This window comes from Camelina sativa, chromosome 16 (genome assembly GCF_030686135.1).
Source record: "Camelina sativa cultivar CO46 ecotype springtype chromosome 16, ASM3068613v1".
Taxonomy (NCBI): Eukaryota; Viridiplantae; Streptophyta; class Magnoliopsida; order Brassicales; family Brassicaceae; genus Camelina; species Camelina sativa.
Genome location: NC_141895.1, coordinates 30,853,583 through 30,871,771, shown reverse-complemented (window position 1 = coordinate 30,871,771; position 18,189 = coordinate 30,853,583). Strand labels below are relative to the sequence as shown.

Here is an 18,189-nt window from a genome sequence, read left to right as displayed (position 1 = left end):
AAAACCACGACGATCACGTTGTTTTGTTTATATTGCTAATTATTTTAAGTTAGACGACCTATATTTTGTAAATATATTTATTATTAGAAATTCCACGAACTTACATAAAATCAACTTAGGTACGTAACCTCACGAGGTTTCTAGCAAAGAAATTAAGTCTTTTATTTTGTCCTACTCCACGAAATATCAGTTTTAATTAATTTATTTGAGAAATTAAAAAATACATTTAAACGTATCAATTCTAATTAAACTAAACATATATAATAAACAAATATGAGAAATTTGATCTTAGTATCCTATATATACGCTACATCAACTTGAGGAGTTCTTTAAAAGGGAGTGTGATCATAATGGAGAGAACTGAATTATGTAAGGTAGAGACATCTTAATCTAATGATTATTATTATCTCGACCAACCATCCCTTGAAAGGCTTGTTTAGTTAATTAAGACAGTTGCTTCATTAGCATCACTAGTTAATCACCAGAACTATTATTTATGTTGACAAAACATTACCTCGTTTAAAAATTATATTTGATTAATTAAACAAACATTTGTGGACCCAAACCAACAAGGCCAGTCTATTGCTCCTCCTTAAAGGTAAGCCCTTAATGATTTCAACGATAGAAAAAACACTAAAACTATGCTTAAGTTGGAACATATCACTATTAAGTACATTAAGTCATTAATTATAATCAGAAACGTTGAGTGCTAATAAATGCTCTTTTACTTCACAAATATAGGCGTTTCTGTTTATTACATTCCGAGAACTTAAGATTAGTTGAATGCAGATGTTTCAAATAGAATGTTTGCAATGTGAAAGGTTTTAATGTTTTTTTTCTTTGTTTCATTTTGATTTCTTTTCTCATTTTTTCTCTAAAAAGGAATAGAAGAAAATATAGCCCAGAAATAGATTGCGATATATAGAAGCAAAAGTCACAATTCTATGTGATCCAATTCACATCGATGTTTGGTAATTGATTTGCTATAATCCAGCGGTCCCACTTTACATCGATTCATCTACGTACATGGGGTCTTCACATACATGTGTGTAGGGCTACATACATATACACATACATATAAATGAAAAAAAAAAATGTAATGGAACAGTGATTTAGTGATGCGAGTGTTTTGGACATTTTATATAACCCAAATTCTAATTAATCAAGTTCATAAAACGACGACCATGCATCTTATCTTATGTGTTGGAACATGTTTATGTATGTATTATGAATCGTAATTTGTACGTCTTACGTAAGCATTTGTCTATACTTTCTAGTAAGGATTCTATCTGAAAACAAATTGATTTCATTCATTGATATTGTTAAGGACCCTTATTGTATCATAAGAGATTTTAGCTGCTTAAATTACGATAATTAATGAGATTGTGTAAATTAAAAGTCCCCGCAGTCAGAAAGAACAAACCTGATGTGACATATTTGTTATATATACATATACCATATAGTACTATTGCATGACATATTTACAAGTTACCAATACAAAAAAAAAATAAATAAATAAATAAAAGGAGAAAATTTCTAAACGAAGCGATTTCATTATCGGCAAGGTCTTCCGATATGTCTCCTAACTAAATCAAAGCCTTGTAACTGAAACTTGTGATGATTGTTTTTTCGTATATCTTTGAAAAAGCTTCAATATTGGACGTACACTAATATATTTTTTTTCCGATTTGTTATCTTTTAATTTCAAAAATCACTATAACTAGGCTACATGACTTAATCAATTATTTAATGTTGAAAACACTATTTTATCAACTTCAAATACACTTCTTGTGTGTACTAATACGTGTCCATATATAGAATCCAAGAGCGCTCTCTTTTACTAGAAATTACGATTGTTGTTGTTGTTAACAGAATTATAATAAATCCATCATAAAGTTCTCTAAAAAAAAAAATTAAAACATATATTTTTCTGTTTCACAAAAAGTGTTATTTTTAAAAAAATTATTTTACAAAGAACATCCTTTTATATTTCTAATATATTTCTTATACTAAATTTTTTAATTTATTGCTAAATCCAGCATTCATTTCTTTGAATTTCAATCATTAACAACTTATTATATGTGATATAATTCAAAAAATTTCCTAATTTGTATGAAATATGTTAAAATAATATTTTTTATTAAATAAAGAGAGTATAAGTGACACAACATTTTCATCTTTGATAGGGCTTTGGAATAAGTAAGTTACTTTTTTTTTTAAAAAGATAGGGTTTTAGTTGAAAGATGGAAGGATATCATTTAAAGTTTGGCTTCATCTTCCTTTGGTTTGCGGTCATCAAGTACTACCCACAGAAAAGAAAAGTACATTTATTATTGTGTGTTACGATAAATGAACAGCGTTTTAATTAGAATGTGATTTTTTTTTTTTTTTGTTAAAGACTATTTATATAGTATATGACAAAATTATAAACCAACGCGATCCTTCACACCCAAATACGTTTTAATGAAATAAATAAATTTGTGGTACTAAAAAAATTAACAGATTCAGAGTAATAGAGCTAGAGGGGTAGAAATAGAGGAAAGCAGTGCAGAGTACATGATTACTGATGAGCAACAAATCTATATGGCGATTAGTTATACATATCAAACTATTTTTCGTCTTATAAATTATTAAGTTTTAAAGAATATAAGAAACAAAGAAAAGAAGAGGAACTTTTCACGGGAGACAGAAGGGTACGTGAAGAGAAAAACATAGAAAAAAGTGATAAGGGCTTAACGTAATAATACTACAACCAAAAGCTCTCTACGTACAACGAGTAATAACACATGAAAATAGAAAGTCGATGAGACGTCGTTTTAAGGTTAGATCGATGCAGAAATATCTCAGGCCCTACCCCTGGGTCCTCACCCGACCCGACATTTGTCTCCTGCCCCTTTTTAAAACTCTCCTTTGCTTCTTCCTCTTCCATAGCCATATGAAACTCTCAAATAAACATAACCCAAGAAAGAAAGAGAGTAAAAACCTTTAGGGTGATATACTTAATATATATAATTTAATTTAAGCTTAATTATTATCATCGATTAAGTGGTTCGCTATAAATTAAGTTAATTTGAGGAGCTACTAACTAATAATGGGTCATCACTCATGCTGCAACCAGCAAAAAGTGAAGAGAGGGCTTTGGTCACCGGAAGAAGATGAGAAGCTTATTAGATATATCACAACTCATGGCTATGGATGTTGGAGTGAAATCCCTGAAAAAGCAGGTACTTGATTATGTATATATAGCTTTTTAACAATTCTATTTATGTCTTGCGCTAATTGACTTATAGATTTATTGTAATTATAATGCATGTTTGATAAAATCTAGGGCTTCAACGATGTGGAAAAAGTTGTAGATTGCGATGGATAAACTATCTTCGGCCTGATATTAGGAGAGGAAGGTTCTCTTCTGAAGAAGAGAAATTGATCATAAGCCTTCATGGAGTTGTGGGAAACAGGTTTCCATTTTTCGCAAAGCTAAATTAAATATGTATTTTGTAGAGATAACTTAGTTAATTCAATATAGTGTATAAAAATAGCATTATTGAAATTCTTTTAAGAATACTGATATACTTACCATTTTTAGTAATAATTTTGTTGTGTTGGAGTTACATACTATATATATACTACATTTTATACTTATTATTCAATTTGTCATGATATAATATTTATTTAAATTAAATTATTATATGTTTAGTTTAGCCACGGTTCGAAGCAACGACTAGCCTACTGCCGATGACTAAAAGAATCTTTAACGTGTAGTTTCATTAATCTCGTGGTACTCTTGTCTACGTGTAATTCTTTATCAAGTATAGTACGCTTTAAGTTACTTAATCGAACATTCACAGAAATACATATTGTACATACATATTTTCTTATTATTTTTTTTCTTCTTCTTTTTTTTTTTTTTTTTTCAGGTGGGCGCACATAGCTAGCCATCTACCCGGAAGAACGGATAACGAGATCAAAAACTATTGGAATTCATGGATCAAGAAAAAGATACGAAAACCGCATCACCATTACAATCGTCATCAACCGTCAGTAACTACAGTGACATTGAACTTGGACGATACACCTATGGCCAATACCGTCACCTCTAGCACCAATCCATCCACTGTTGATAACGTACACTTTGATGGTTTCACGGATTCTCCGAACCAGTCAAATTTCGCCAATGATCAAGAAACTAATATAAAGATTCAAGAAGCCCTTCTCTCCCATAAACCTCCCCTCTTCATGGTAGACACAACACTTCCTATCCTAGAAGGAATGTTCTCTCAAAACATCATCACAAACAAGAACAACAATCATGACACGCAAAGAGGAGGAAGAGGAAACCTTTGCGAACAAGCATTTCTAACAACTAACACAGAAGAATGGGATATGAACCTTCCTCAACAAGAACAACGAGAACCGTTTCAAGTTCCTACAATGGCGTCCCATTTGTTCAATAACTCTACCTGTTCGAATATTGAGACAACTATAAGTTATAATCTCCCCGCGCTAATAGAGGAAAATATGGATAACATTGTCCCAATGGAAAATAGCAATTCGCAAGATGGATATATGTCATCAACTTTCGAATGTTTAAAGAGGCAAGACCTAAGCTATGATCAATGGGTAGATTCACAACAATGCTCTAATATTTTCTTCTGGGACAACCTTAACATAAACGTGGAAGGCTCATCATCTCTTGTTGGAAACCAAGATCCATCAATGACCTTGGGATCATCTGCCTTATCTTCATCTTTTCCATCTTCATTTTAAATTATTGTTTATCGCATCACATAAATTCAAGCTAATTTGTGTATAAGTTTGTTCTTTAGTTTTTTTTTTCTTTCTTATTTTCGTAGAGTCTGTTTTCTGATTTTTTTTTTTCTTTTTCTTTTCTTTAATATGATCTTGTAATAATGAGTGTTCTAAACTGTTACGAGGGCATGGTGTGAATGTACGTATGTATATTGGTATTTGCTCACTCATGGTTTTATCCTTAACTTGATGTAATAATTAAGGAGAAAAAACAAGCATTGATTCCATGTTGCAAAGACATACTTTCCATGCATTCAACACGTTCGTTGACAATGTCGTTTAATTACATAAGTCATTCGGGACAAAGTACAACTATGGATTCATAATGGAGTGAAAATCAAGCCTGTCTATCATTATATTCAAGGTAGTGTTTATGTTCTTCCTTCAAGGACTAATAAGAAGGACATGCCGGCTGGTTTAAATTTGTAGATTTGGAAGTCACGTCTCTAGAAAGGAATAGTAGTAAGAATAATGAGTAATTTAAAATTTGGGAGTTTGTAAAAGACTATTATAAACCAGCCGGCATGTCCAATACAAGACTATTATATTAGCCCATGTAATATCCATCAATGAAGTCACGTTATTATTATAACGTGTCTTGTATTTCCTAACATTGACAATACAAGAATAACGTTGTTATAACGTGTCTTCTATTTCCTAACATTGACAATATAATAATAACGTGTCTTGTATTTCCTAACATTGACAATACAAGACTATTATATTAGCCCATGTAATATCCATCAATGAATCATATTAAGTAAGCTGACTTATAACACTTTGTTTATGTAGATCGATGGCTCTTTAAAGAAAATACCAGATTGGATCAAAGATCTTCATGGATTAAAATCGCTTCAGATATTTGGATGTCCAAAACTTGCATCAGTGCCAAAGCTCCCTGGCTCACTTGAAACACGAATAGGAAACACTTGTGCATCATTGGAGACACTAGTATCTTTCCCAACTGCTTCAAATTGGGTCAAGAAGCACATAAAGTCATCACTCAGCAATCAATGTCAGCATGCCTACCCGGAAGAACAATACCTGCGGAGTTCGATCACCGAGCTATAGGAAGTTCCTTGACCTTCCGACCAGGTTTCTGCGGGTTTAGGATTTGCGTAGTGGTTTCCCCTAAAACAGAGGAGATGAAAGAACATATTACTCATTACTCAATGTCTCGCATATGCTTAAACGGTTGGCCCTCTGACCAGTACATACTTACGGGTCTCCGTGAAATCCAAGGGGAACATCTTTGTATTACTCACATTGTATTGTCTGAAGATGATCAATGGTTTGAACCGGAGAAAGAGATATTGCTGGAAATCATCACCGCACACCAAGAAGTCGACATTATTGAATGTGGTGTCTTGACGGATGAAACCGAAACCGACAAAACAATAAGAAGCTTAATCTATATCTGAACAAGTGTCTATGGACGACGATGAAGATATCTCTGATGGGAGCAATGAGTTTGATGAACCCAAAGTAATACTTCTCAAGGCATGACAAGGTATCATTCTGATTTGTATATTTTTATTTTTATTTCACATGTTAGTTTATATTTAGCTTTCTACATATACACTTAGACGTGAGTATGTGATTTTGCTGTATTCAACTCTCTGTTTACCACTTTGTATGGACTTGAAAAAGTAATCGAAGAAAGATGATGAAGAACGAAGTGAATGCTCGGCGAACCGAACGGTTAACCGATCCTATTAGGAGGTTAGAGTTGAACCGAACGGTTAACCGATCCTAAATTAAAACTTCCCAAGGCATGACAAGGTATCACTCCCTCCATTCTGATTTGTATATTTTGATTTTTATTTCACATGTTAGTTTATATTTAGCTTTCTACAGAGACATGAGTATGTGATTTTGTTGTATTCAACTCTCTGTTTACCGAACGGTTAACCGATTCTAAATTAGACTCTTTCTGATCGGTTTAATCAATTAAAAAGCCGGACCGATTTGTCCAAATTTCAGTTGGGTTTGGTTCACAATCCCAGGCCTACATGTTATAATAATGCTGCTACTAACCAAAAAATATCTGATAACACTAATTAACTCTACTTCTTAAACGTCATACCAAAAAGAAAACTCTACTTCATAAACGCGAAAGGTTATTTGGATATTTGAAAGCTAATGTTTTTTATATACACGTTGGATGAGCTAATTTTTTTTTTTAATAATTTTAAATTAAGTAAAATTAAATATTAAAACTTTAGATAAGCTAAACCGACGACCGAATTATATATCGAACCGGGTCGGAGTATCTATACGATCCCGGTTTAAGAGATATTTTATTGAAAGGCGTATAGTTAACACTGAAATACGCGTTTGTAATTTCTTCTCCAAATATGGATTTTGAGCAAATTAAATAATTTTTTAGCAATACAAAATAATTATCTGAGTCTTTGTTGATTAATATAATTTGAGTTTGATTTTATTGAATTGTGGTTCTAAACCATATATTCAAATCTTAAAAAAATATATTTACTTTTCTTTATTTCGATTTTATATCTATATTTATGAAACTCAAATTTTGCTAGAATGTATATTCTAAAATATTGTAGGATTTATATTCTATTTGTTTTAGAACATATAGTAAATCGTAGAATATATTCTGAATTTTGTAGAACATAGAGTAAATGTAGAATATCTATTATGAATTTTATAGAAAATATTTTGAATTCTGAAATTTTTAAAACATATTTCAATTCTAAAATTATAGAACATGTACAAATGGTACATGTTCAAATTTTTTATAAAATTTGTAGAATACAAAATCTAAACTTTTTAGAACTTATTAAAAACCTAAAAAAACGTATTATAAACTATAAACTTTTCAGAACAAAATCATCGCATGATTGGCATTAGTTGCTAAGGCATGCATCACATCAGCCAAAGCAGATCAGAAATTTGAAGACTAACAATAAAGTGGCTTCATGAAGAAACTCATTCAAATGAGTCTGCGCTACCGACCTTCTCACCTAAGGTTCCTCCCAAATTGACTCAACCTGTTCAGTGCTGCATACTTTTTAACAATATAAAAAACTATTTTTTTCCAACAAAATCACAAAATCTCTTCTCCAAATATTATTCATACTTGTTTATTAACACGATTTTTATATTGATGATTTTTGTGAACCAATTATCGAAGAGTCAGCATAACGAAGGGGCAAAAAGCGTACAAATTTCAATAGCTTATTGTTAAAACGGCTTTTCCAATGCCTAAGCTCAAGAATATCAGCTAATTAAGGACAGAACACCAAGTGTATGTGATTTCTTTTTCTCCCCTATCTTGCAGTTATTAACTTCGAGATGCCTTCTTCTAGTTACATATAAAATTAAGTCACATCAAGTATATGGTCGGGAACTTACTTGATATATACATATATATATGTGTACAAAGTGAATCACATTACTAAATTCTTGTAACAAAAGCTATATTCCATTTTATAGAATAGTTTATGGATTCTTTGGTCGGTCACCAAATTATTTGACATAGCCAAATTTGAACACAGAAAAGTTTGCGTATATGATTAGGTGCCATCCGCTAGGTCTCGTCTAACAGGTTTTAGAACATATATTGGTGTGATTTAATCAAATTATAAATCATATCATCTCTACACTCAAAACTACATTACATTATGGTCTTCCGAATGATATAATACATCAATGAGCATTGGTTGGATATCATTAAAAGTATGCGTTTTATCTTCAATTTCTCAACGTCTACATGACAAAATTTGATAGTAGTGATAGAGTGCATCTACCCGAGGACATGGATCTTCCACCTCGTCTAAGGTTATTACACTAGGACATATACCCTAGAAAGCTTATTCCTCGTACATTTTGTTCGGAATATCTTGTGAAACTTAACTTGCGGTATAACCAACTTGAGAAGTTTGGGGAAGGAGCCCAGGTTGGTTTTTATATTAGCTTACTATAAATATTTGACGTATATGTACTTTCTCATCATGTATTGATGTTCTTCCTCTATTGTGTCGTTATATATTCAGCCCCTTACAAATCTCAAGAAGATGGATTTGTTAGGATCCTTGAACCTCAAGAAACTCCCGATCTTTCAAATGCTACAAATCTCGACTGCTTGCAAGAGTTTGGTGGAGATTTCTTCCTCTGTTGGAAATCTTCATAAACTAGAGTTGTTAGACATGGGATTCTGCACAAAGCTACACATTGTTCGGATACACTTCGATTTGGCATCTCTTGAATCGGTCTACATGGTGGGGTGCTCACAATTGAGAAAGTTTCCAAATATTTCCAAGAACATCACATCACTCCATATCGCAGATGCGATGTTGGAAGAATTGCCTGAATCAGTTTGGCTTTGGTCTCGCCTTCAGAGGCTCGGTATATTTGGTAGTGTCACTACATTTCGATTTGCAGGAAAACATTTTCTAGAACGAAGTGGAGCAGATATTGAGAAATTTCCAGATTGGATCAAAGATCTTCATGGATTAAAAGAGCTTTACGTAGGTGGCTGTCCAAAACTTGCATCACTGCCAGAGCTTCCTGGCTCGCTCAGAACACTAATAGCAGAAACTTGTGAATCACTGGAGACCATATCTTTCCCTATTGACTCTCCACTTGAGTTGGTCTATCTTCCTAATTGCGCTTCAAATTGGGCCAAGAAGCACAAAGAGCAATTATCAAGCAATCAGGTAGTGCAAAGGCATGTCTACCCGGAAGGAACATACCTGCGGAGTTCAATCACCCAGCAATAAGAAATTCCTTGACCATCCGTTCAAATTTCTACGGATTTAGGATTTGTGTTGTGGTTTCCCCCAAACAGCAAATGGAAGAAGCTTACTCTGCATTATTCTGTCGCATACACTTAAATGGTTTCCCTGTTGACGAAAACATAGTACATGATCTCCCATATCTGCAAACCATCTATTTATCTTTCAGTCTGAATTGTTTGACAAAGATGGATGGCTTGAACAGGACAACGAGATATTGTTCGAATTCAGCACCACACCCCAAGACATCAACATTATTGAATGTGGTGTCCAGATCTTGACTTACAAACCAACCGAAGCAGAAGCAGCTAGGTAAGCTATGAATCTAAATCAGAAGCGCCATGAAAACCAAGTAGAACTTTTTTATTTTTTATTTTTTGTGGAGCAAATTGCTCGAGTACAATCATGTACTGTACTGTAAATCGAGCACCTTAAGTTCACATATAACTCGAATGTTTTGTTCTCGAAATCAAACAAAAGAGGATAACGAACACTAAACTGACGTTTTGATCTTGCGGTATTTACAGACAAGACTCTATGAGTAGAGAATGCTTTTGAGACCTGAGTTGTTCTTCAGTGACGATAAGTCTTAACCACTTGATCGATTCGTCTCCGGCATAGTGGACAGCTAGTCAAGTGGGAGGAGCATGTGGTGCAGCAGCACATATGACCACACCTGCGAGTACCAACCACAAGCGTTTAAGAAAGTTGCAAATGCAGCAGAATCAGCCAAAAAGGCAGAAGAATGCTTACGGGACAAACACAGCATTGTACTCCTGCTCTAGGCAGATCACACAGAGATCAGGAACAGCGTCTTCTTTCTTGGTAGAATCTAATTCACTCTCACGTGCCCCGTTTGAACCTGGTGAGAGAGTTTTGTAGTCAGAGCCAGTGCAACTTATATATCGAAAAAAGATTCACCAATGGATACCTTCACTCTCTAGCTCAGCTCTCTTAGCTGCTGCATCAAGCACTCTGCAACAACAGCTTACTGCTTAATTTTGTGTGAACATCATTAAGTAGAACTTTTTACTTTCTAGACAGACAAATCTGTGTGACATACCTTTTTTGTAACTGTCTACGCCGTCTTCTCTCTAGAACAGAATCAATGACATGCTTTGTAATCAGGAACACACCAAAAACAGTAAAACCCATGGAGGCATATTTGTACCACCTGTAAATTATACTCTTATCAACCAGTTTTGGCTCATCATCTGTATAGGCAAAAAAAAAACACCACGAGAGAAGAGAGACACAGACCTCGACCATTTTCCCAAATTAGAAATGAGCTGATCGAGTGATTTAGGAGAGACATAGAAAGGTCCTCTGTCAGGTTTTTTAATCCTGAATTCTCCAATATCGTCCTTGACAGCCTGTCATACATGGTAGCCACAGAAATTAGATTTGAACTCATCAGTATATCTCTATACAAAGATCGATCCAGCTTCCTACAAATATTGCTAGTATCATTGTATCTCTAGATTCTCTACAACTTTAAGTAAAAGAGATAATCGAAAACACTATACGACATACCTCACCAACAACTGTTAGAGATATTCCAGTTGGAAGAACACGCTCAATGCGCTTAACTCCAAGCATCTGAAACAAAACAATGGCCGCTTAAGCAAATGGAGAGGCCAGCAATAAAAGAACCAGAAAAAGAAAAGCGAAAACCTTAAGGCCTTGGAGATAATCAAGTGTTCCTCGTACAAGTGAGCGTCCTGACTCTTCAAATACTTCACTACCAACAGTCAAGGCAAACCCTGTCGCACCACGAGCTCCCATTACATGTACACGACTTGTCCCATCGTCCTATAGCAAACAGTTTTTGAAATTTGGAAATGGTTTTAAAGAAACATCCAATCACAGCTGTTTGAAACACAATGCTACTATATTTGGCTTACCAGAAACCAAGGAACCTCTTTGCTCATTGAAAGCATCAATGCACTATCTTGTACCCAAGAACCGGTCTCATTATGTTTCAGAAAATGTTGTTCCGCCTGAAAAAAATCATGCAATTACTAGAGTTTCACATACAACCTAATTGATGTAACACAAAAAAAAAAAAAAAAACTGTGTCTACAACATACCGTTTCCTCAACAATAACACCGCGTATGCCACTATGCTCACATTTAATAGGCGTCTCAGAGCCAACTCTTCCTGATACCGCAACAATGAAAGGCAGAATCTTGCTATCTAAATCTAGCAATTGAGCTATACAAAACACAGAGCAATCCGTAAACATCATCAACAATCATTCTGAGACTGATACAGTAGATGAAGCAATCAAGGGAGAAGAAGAAGATTACCTAACTCCTTGAGTTGATTAACCCTAGTGACAGTTTTGAGCACTTCAGCATCCCTGCGCTCCAAAAGATAAGAAAGGGATTTGATTGATACTCTACACTATGGGAAGATGATAATCACAAACCTGCCACTGCTCCGGCCGAGAAGATAAAGAGCGGCGGCGCTGAAGCAGCAAGTAACTCCACCCCAAGGAATCATCAGACTCTGAATTAGTCACTCTTACTGGGTTTCAAGAAGAACAATACCCTTTGAATTGATTGATGAGAGGTAGTGTACGAATCTGGATTAGAACACTGAGCGTTGGAAGAAGATCTTGAGAAAAAATTTCCTAATCGAGGAATCGTTTGAATAAATTGAAATCTAGAAATAGTGAAACAAAAAACGAATTTTGTATTTTTAAAGAGGGTACATGAAAGATTCAGACTTTCAGAGTGTTGGAATTGAATGATTCTTTGCTTCGATCTCTCCTATACTCTCAAGCTGTGCTTTCTCTTTGTTTGGGGAAGAAGACGACACAAGGCTTAAGCAACGAAGCTGGTGACGTGGCCACTTCCCAATCCAATGGGCCTAATTGTTTTTATTACTCTTTTTAATGTTTAAGCCCAATTAAGACGCATGGTAAGAGGGATAATTTGCAATTTAGTACTAATGTATATCAATTTTTATAATGCAAAGAAACCTTTGAAAACACACATAAATATAATAAACTAGATAAGGAGGTCAGCATAATCAACCAGAGCAAGACAAAAGAAGGAGCCAGCAAAGTCCCTCTGATGTAACCAGGGAATCTCATAAAGTGAATATATATATATATATATAGGACACAAGAGCTATGCGATTCTCAGTCCAACGCTACTGAAGTGTGGAACCTTCTCACCAAATTTTATAATAACCCATCAGATAAGACGCATATTCTGATTGAATTTTTACCAAAAAAGTAAAAAAAAAATTCAGCAATCTAAAACTTTAGTCAAGTGACGAGGTGGCAACATATATGATTCGGCAGCATCCGTTTCGAACCAAAGTTTTTAAAAAGCCACTTCAGACTTCAGAGGGGCCACAATTAAAAAATTTCTTTAATTATATTAGATAGATATATTATTTGTTATGTGAGAAAATATCAAAGAAGAAGTTTGATGAATGATTTTGTAGGAATTACATAAAAATATTATTTTTTCAGAAGATTTAAAATTTAAATTATCGTTACGTCTTTTTTTAGGATATTTATATTGTACTCTACTTTTCAAACAAAATCTTTGTTTATTTTTTTTCTTATTTACTTATAGTTTTTAATATTATGAAAACTATGATGTTATATATTTTTTTAATTTTATGTATAAATTTATATAATCATAATTGATTATCAAATTGAGTACTTAAGGTCTCGTCGTCTCTTATTTGAAGAAGAGGAATGCAGGTTTTATTCAGTTATTGGGTCTTTATGTGTGTAAGATAAAGCTATTTTATTTTGGAGTTGTATGTGTGACTATGAAGCTCCCACGTCTCACCTCTCAACGTATGATTTATTCCATTCCGACAGAACTTTTTTCTTTCCGTCACTTATTTAGTTTCTCTTTCTTTAAGTGTGAAAACTCTCAACACTGTAAATACGCGTTTCCCCTGAACGACTCACCATCACGATCCTCTCTAATGGCTTCTTCTTCGTGTTCCTCGGCTCGCACCTGGAGATACCGCGTCTTCACTAGCTTCCACGGACCAGATGTCCGTAAAACATTCCTCAGTCATTTACGCAGACAGTTTAACTTCAACGGAATTACCATGTTCGATGACCAAGGGATCGAGAGAAGCCAGATAATTGCTCCTGCACTCACGCAAGCGATTAGAGAATCTAGGATCTCCATCGTTGTGCTATCAAAGAGGTATGCTTCATCGAGCTGGTGTCTTGATGAGCTGTTGGAGATTTTGAAATGCAAGGATGATATCGGGCAAATAGTGATGACGGTCTTCTACGGTGTAGATCCATCTGATGTTCGCAAACAGACTGGTGAATTTGGGGTCGCTTTCAATGAAACTTGTGCTCGTAAAACAGAGGAGGAGAGGCGAACATGGAGCCAAGTTTTGAACTATGTGGCCAACATTGCCGGAGAACACTTCCTAAACTGGTTTGTCACTTATTTAATTGTAGTTTTCTTTCTTTGTGTGCTAACTTGTAGTAACCCGAATCAGTTAACGGCCGAGTGAGCTACTGAGGCCTTTGCTGAACGTTTGATGGAAGCAGTACCGTTTTCTTTTCTATTTTGTTAGGGAAAATGAAGCGATAATGATTGAGAAGATTGCAAAAGACGTTTTAGATAAACTGAATGCAACACGGTGTAGGGATTTTGATGGTATGGTGGGACTTGAGGCTCATCTGAGTGAAATCCAGTCTTTGCTAGATTTAGATTATGATGGAGTTAAGATGGTGGCAATCACTGGTCCTGCTGGGATTGGTAAGACAACCATTGCCAGAGCTTTACATGGTCTACTCTCTAATAGGTTTCAACTTAGTTGTTTTGTCGACAACCTTAGGGGAAGCTATCATAGTGGTTTTGATACGTATGGTTTGAAGTTGCATTTGCAACAACAGTTTCTTTCAAAGGTTTTGAACCAAAGTGGAATGAGAATATGCCATTTAGGCGCAGTAAAAGAAAATCTAAGCGACCAGAGAGTGCTAATCATTCTTGACGATGTGAACAATCTAAAGCAATTGGAGGCTTTGGCAAATGAAACTACATGGTTTGGTCCTGGAAGTAGGATTGTGGTTACCACAGAAAACAAAGAACTTTTGCAGCAACATGGTATTAACAATACCTACCATGTGAGGTTTCCATCTAGAAAAGACGCTCTCAAGATCTTGTGTATATATGCTTTTCGACAAACTTCTCCATGTCATGGTTTTGAAGAGCTTTCAGAACGTGTAACAGAGCTTTGTGGTAAGCTTCCGTTGGGTCTTTGTGTCATGGGTTCATCTTTACGCGGGAAGAAGGAAAACGAATGGGAAGATGTTGTGAGCAGGCTGGAAACAATTCTTGATCGAGATATTGAAGACGTACTAAGCGTTGGCTATGAAAGTTTAGATGAGAATGAGCAAACGCTATTTCTCCATATTGCAGTCTTCTTCAACTATAGAAATGGCGATCTTGTGGAAACCATGTTCGCTGACAGTGACTTGGATGTCAAATACGGGTTGAAAATCCTTGAAAACAGATCTCTCATTGAGATGGAGATATTTGCATATGGGAGAAAAATAGTGATGCACAGATTACTACAACAACTGGGTAAAAAAGCCATTCACAAACAAGAGCCTTGGAAACGCCAAATCTTAGTAGATGCTCCAGAGATTTGTGATGTTCTTGAATATGCCAAAGTAAATCCTTTCTCTTGTATTTATTATACCTTTTAAACGCAAGGTATTTGGTGTAGATAAGCAAATCCCTACATGATGTGCTAACGGTTTCATATTATTTGTTTATAGGGTACTAGAGCTGTGTCTGGTATATCATTTGATATATCTAATATCGATGATGTTTCTATCAGCGAGAGAGCTTTTAAGAGGATGCCCAATCTACGATTCCTGAGAGTGTATAAAAGTAAAAGTGATGGGAATTATAGAATGCATATACCAGAGGAGATGGAGTTTCCGCGTCGTCTAAGGTTACTAGAATGGGAGGCATACCCAAGCAAGAGTCTTCCTCCTACGTTTAATCCTAAATATCTTGTTGAACTTGATATGCAGCAAAGCGAGCTTGTAAAGCTCTGGGAAGGACCTCAGGTTGGTGCTGACCAACTTTACAATATCGTGAATTACGTATTTTCTCTTCATGTTATATGACGCTCTTTCTCTCTGTTATTGTGTGGTTTTTGTTATATATCTAGGCCCTTACAAATCTCAAGAAAATGAATTTGTCAGCCTCCTACCATTTGAAGGAACTCCCGGATCTTTCAAGCGCTACAAATCTGGAGGAATTGAATCTGGAGTATTGCGAGAGTTTGGTAGAGATTCCATCCTCTTTTTCTCATCTTCATAAACTAAACGAGTTGTGGATGGATAACTGCATAAACCTACAAGTCATTCCAGCTCATATGAACTTGGCATCCCTTGAATGGGTCACTATAAAAGGATGCTCAAGATTGAAAAATATTCCACTTATGTCGTCGAACATCATCACACTGAATATGGTGGAGAATGGAGATGTGCATCCATCAATCAGGCTTTGCTCTCGTCTCGAGTCAGTTAATCTAGGAAACAGTGGAAAGCTCAAGGGTTTAACACATCTCCCCAAAAGCGTCACATATCTAGACCTAAGCAATTCTGATATTGAAAAGATTCCAGATTGCATCAAAGCTCTTCATCGGCTAGAATACCTTTTTCTATGTGGCTGCAGAAGACTCGCATCATTGCCAGAGCTCCCTCGCTCGCTCGTGTCCCTAAAGGCAGGTGGCTGTGAATCAATGGAGACCGTATTTAGCCCTTTCAACACTCCAGATGCGCAACTCAAATTCACCAACTGCTACAAATTGAGCCAACAAGCAACAAGAGCAATTATACAACACTCGTTTCATTGCGCGAAGAACTATTATCCAAAACCGAGTATGTTTTATATTCCCGGGACATCGCTCTTACCTGGAAGAGAAGTGCCTGCAGAGTTTGATCACCGAGCCATGGGAAACACATTGACTGTTATTCTCGATGTTAACAGGTCTTACGGTCGCTTTGTGTTTTGTGTCGTGATTTCCCCTAAACAGCAAACCACAATCGATGACCCTCTTCCCACATTATATTGTCGTTGCATAGGTCAAAGCTACTTACACCCCTTCAAGTTTGTGCCCACTGATCGCATAGACTTTGAAAGGAAACATCTCTTTACATTTCGGTCTGGCTGGATAATAAATAAAGATCCCTCTCAAGTGAACAAAGAATCTGATGACTTGAGAGTATTCTACCGACCTGAAGTGAACACAGAGATGATGTTCGAATTCAGCAGCGAGTATGACGACTTCGACATTGTTGAATGTGGTGCCAAGATCTTGACCCAAGAAGAAAGCATCGCAGGGAGCTATGAATCTGAATCAGAGCAAGTGTTTGGAGGCAGCAATGAGTTAGAAGAAGCCATTGTAGACGATACAGAATACAATGAAGCTACAAATATCGACGGCGAAACATACACAGGTTGTTGGAGTTGGCTCTTCGTCTGCTTTGATCTCTTGGTTTCAGGGAGAAGACGATAGACGAATCCAGAACTTGGTGACGTGAAAGCACGAGAGCAGTCTCCTGTAGCAATCTCTAAGAGGAGCTCCTCACCAAGAACATGGTCTTCTGTCACGTAGCTAAAGACGACTTATACCCCGTCGAGATCTCCATCTTCGAAGGCGATGTCCCCCCCAAATTTCGAAGGGAACATTTATTTATATTTACCATTCACCATCGCTCGCCATGTATCGATCCCTCTGAGGTAAAACAGGGAGATAGTATTTGAATTCAGCAGCGAATTACAAGAATTGGATATTATTGAATGTGGTGCTCAGATCTTGACGGACGAGTGGGACTATGAATTTGGATTGTACCAGGACGACGACGTTGGGTTTGAATCCAGCGAAGCCTCTGAAGACGACATTGGGTTTGAATCCAGCGGAGCCTCTGAAGACGACACCGAACAAGGTGACTCCAAAGAAGACGAGCATCTTCGAACAGACGACGTCGTCCCCCAAACCAAAGCTTCCGTTAAACGACATATCGGAAGCTTGATTTGGGATGAGTATATTATATAAACGGAAGCTTTGGTTTGGGGAAGATGATGATAACATATGGGCTTATGCTGGGCCTATAAGAAAAAAGTCTTCGTTACGGAGACTCTCTGACCAAACACCAATCCTCATTTTCTTACTTCTAAAATTACGTCTTTTTATTTAACTCCCAAAAAATAACGAAGCCGGTTAGAGGCCGGGAATTCGTTAAATTGCTTGTGTCAAAGTTCTAGCTAAAGAATCAAAACGATCCGCGCATATGAAAACTCTTACCGCGCACAAATTACTTTTACTTTTCCAAATGAAAACAACTCATCCATAGTAATTGGTGGACAAGATGTGAAATAGAATTGCAGCATTTTCATATTTTTCAAGTGAGAATGTCCACAATGGATTATATTTTATTCAATAAATACTTAAACAACTTATTTATTAATTAATATTCATACACTTTTGACCTCTAACTATTATATATATAACTATATTATAGCTAGTGTAACTAAACTATAGTTTCTCTCTTTCAGAGTATCTGCCTGATCCGGTTTAACAACAACGAGTGCTCGA

General features: G+C 35.8%; 3 protein-coding genes across 6 annotated transcripts; 2 read left to right on the top strand and 1 right to left on the bottom strand.

Annotated features, from left to right (window-relative positions):
• Positions 1–2,926: 2,926 nt before the first annotated feature.
• LOC104753058 (transcription factor MYB61-like) lies at positions 2,927–5,045 on the top strand. The gene is made up of 3 exons (XM_010475334.3): positions 2,927–3,224; positions 3,329–3,458; positions 3,918–5,045. The coding sequence occupies exons 1-3, from the start codon at positions 3,092–3,094 to the stop codon at positions 4,765–4,767; spliced, it is 1,113 nt and encodes a 370-aa protein (XP_010473636.2). The 5' UTR covers positions 2,927–3,091; the 3' UTR covers positions 4,768–5,045.
• Positions 5,046–9,914: 4,869 nt separating this feature from the next.
• LOC104753056 (E3 ubiquitin-protein ligase SP1) lies at positions 9,915–12,551 on the bottom strand. The gene is made up of 11 exons (XM_010475333.3): positions 12,005–12,551; positions 11,883–11,935; positions 11,663–11,787; positions 11,477–11,572; positions 11,247–11,384; positions 11,106–11,171; positions 10,833–10,945; positions 10,636–10,746; positions 10,504–10,547; positions 10,326–10,434; positions 9,915–10,248 (listed from the first exon to the last, which is right to left on the bottom strand). The coding sequence occupies exons 1-11, from the start codon at positions 12,076–12,078 to the stop codon at positions 10,146–10,148; spliced, it is 1,032 nt and encodes a 343-aa protein (XP_010473635.1). The 5' UTR covers positions 12,079–12,551; the 3' UTR covers positions 9,915–10,145.
• Positions 12,552–13,292: 741 nt separating this feature from the next.
• LOC104753055 (disease resistance protein RML1B) lies at positions 13,293–17,883 on the top strand. Of its 4 annotated transcripts, none has more exons than XR_015583538.1 (5): positions 13,293–14,003; positions 14,146–15,247; positions 15,356–15,652; positions 15,757–17,333; positions 17,449–17,883. XR_015583538.1 is itself a non-coding variant. In XM_010475332.2 (5 exons), exons 3-5 carry the CDS (start codon positions 14,162–14,164, stop codon positions 17,107–17,109), a joined length of 2,736 nt encoding a protein of 911 aa, XP_010473634.1. In that variant the 5' UTR covers positions 13,436–13,760; positions 13,859–14,003; positions 14,146–14,161; the 3' UTR covers positions 17,110–17,883. The 4 variants fall into 4 exon arrangements, 2 of the variants coding, with proteins under 2 accessions (XP_010473633.2, XP_010473634.1); XR_015583539.1 differs by lacking the exon at positions 17,449–17,883 and adding an exon at positions 17,343–17,394 and having other exon boundaries at positions 15,757–17,204; XM_010475332.2 differs by having other exon boundaries at positions 13,436–13,760; positions 13,859–14,003; positions 15,757–17,883.
• Positions 17,884–18,189: the final 306 nt, after the last annotated feature.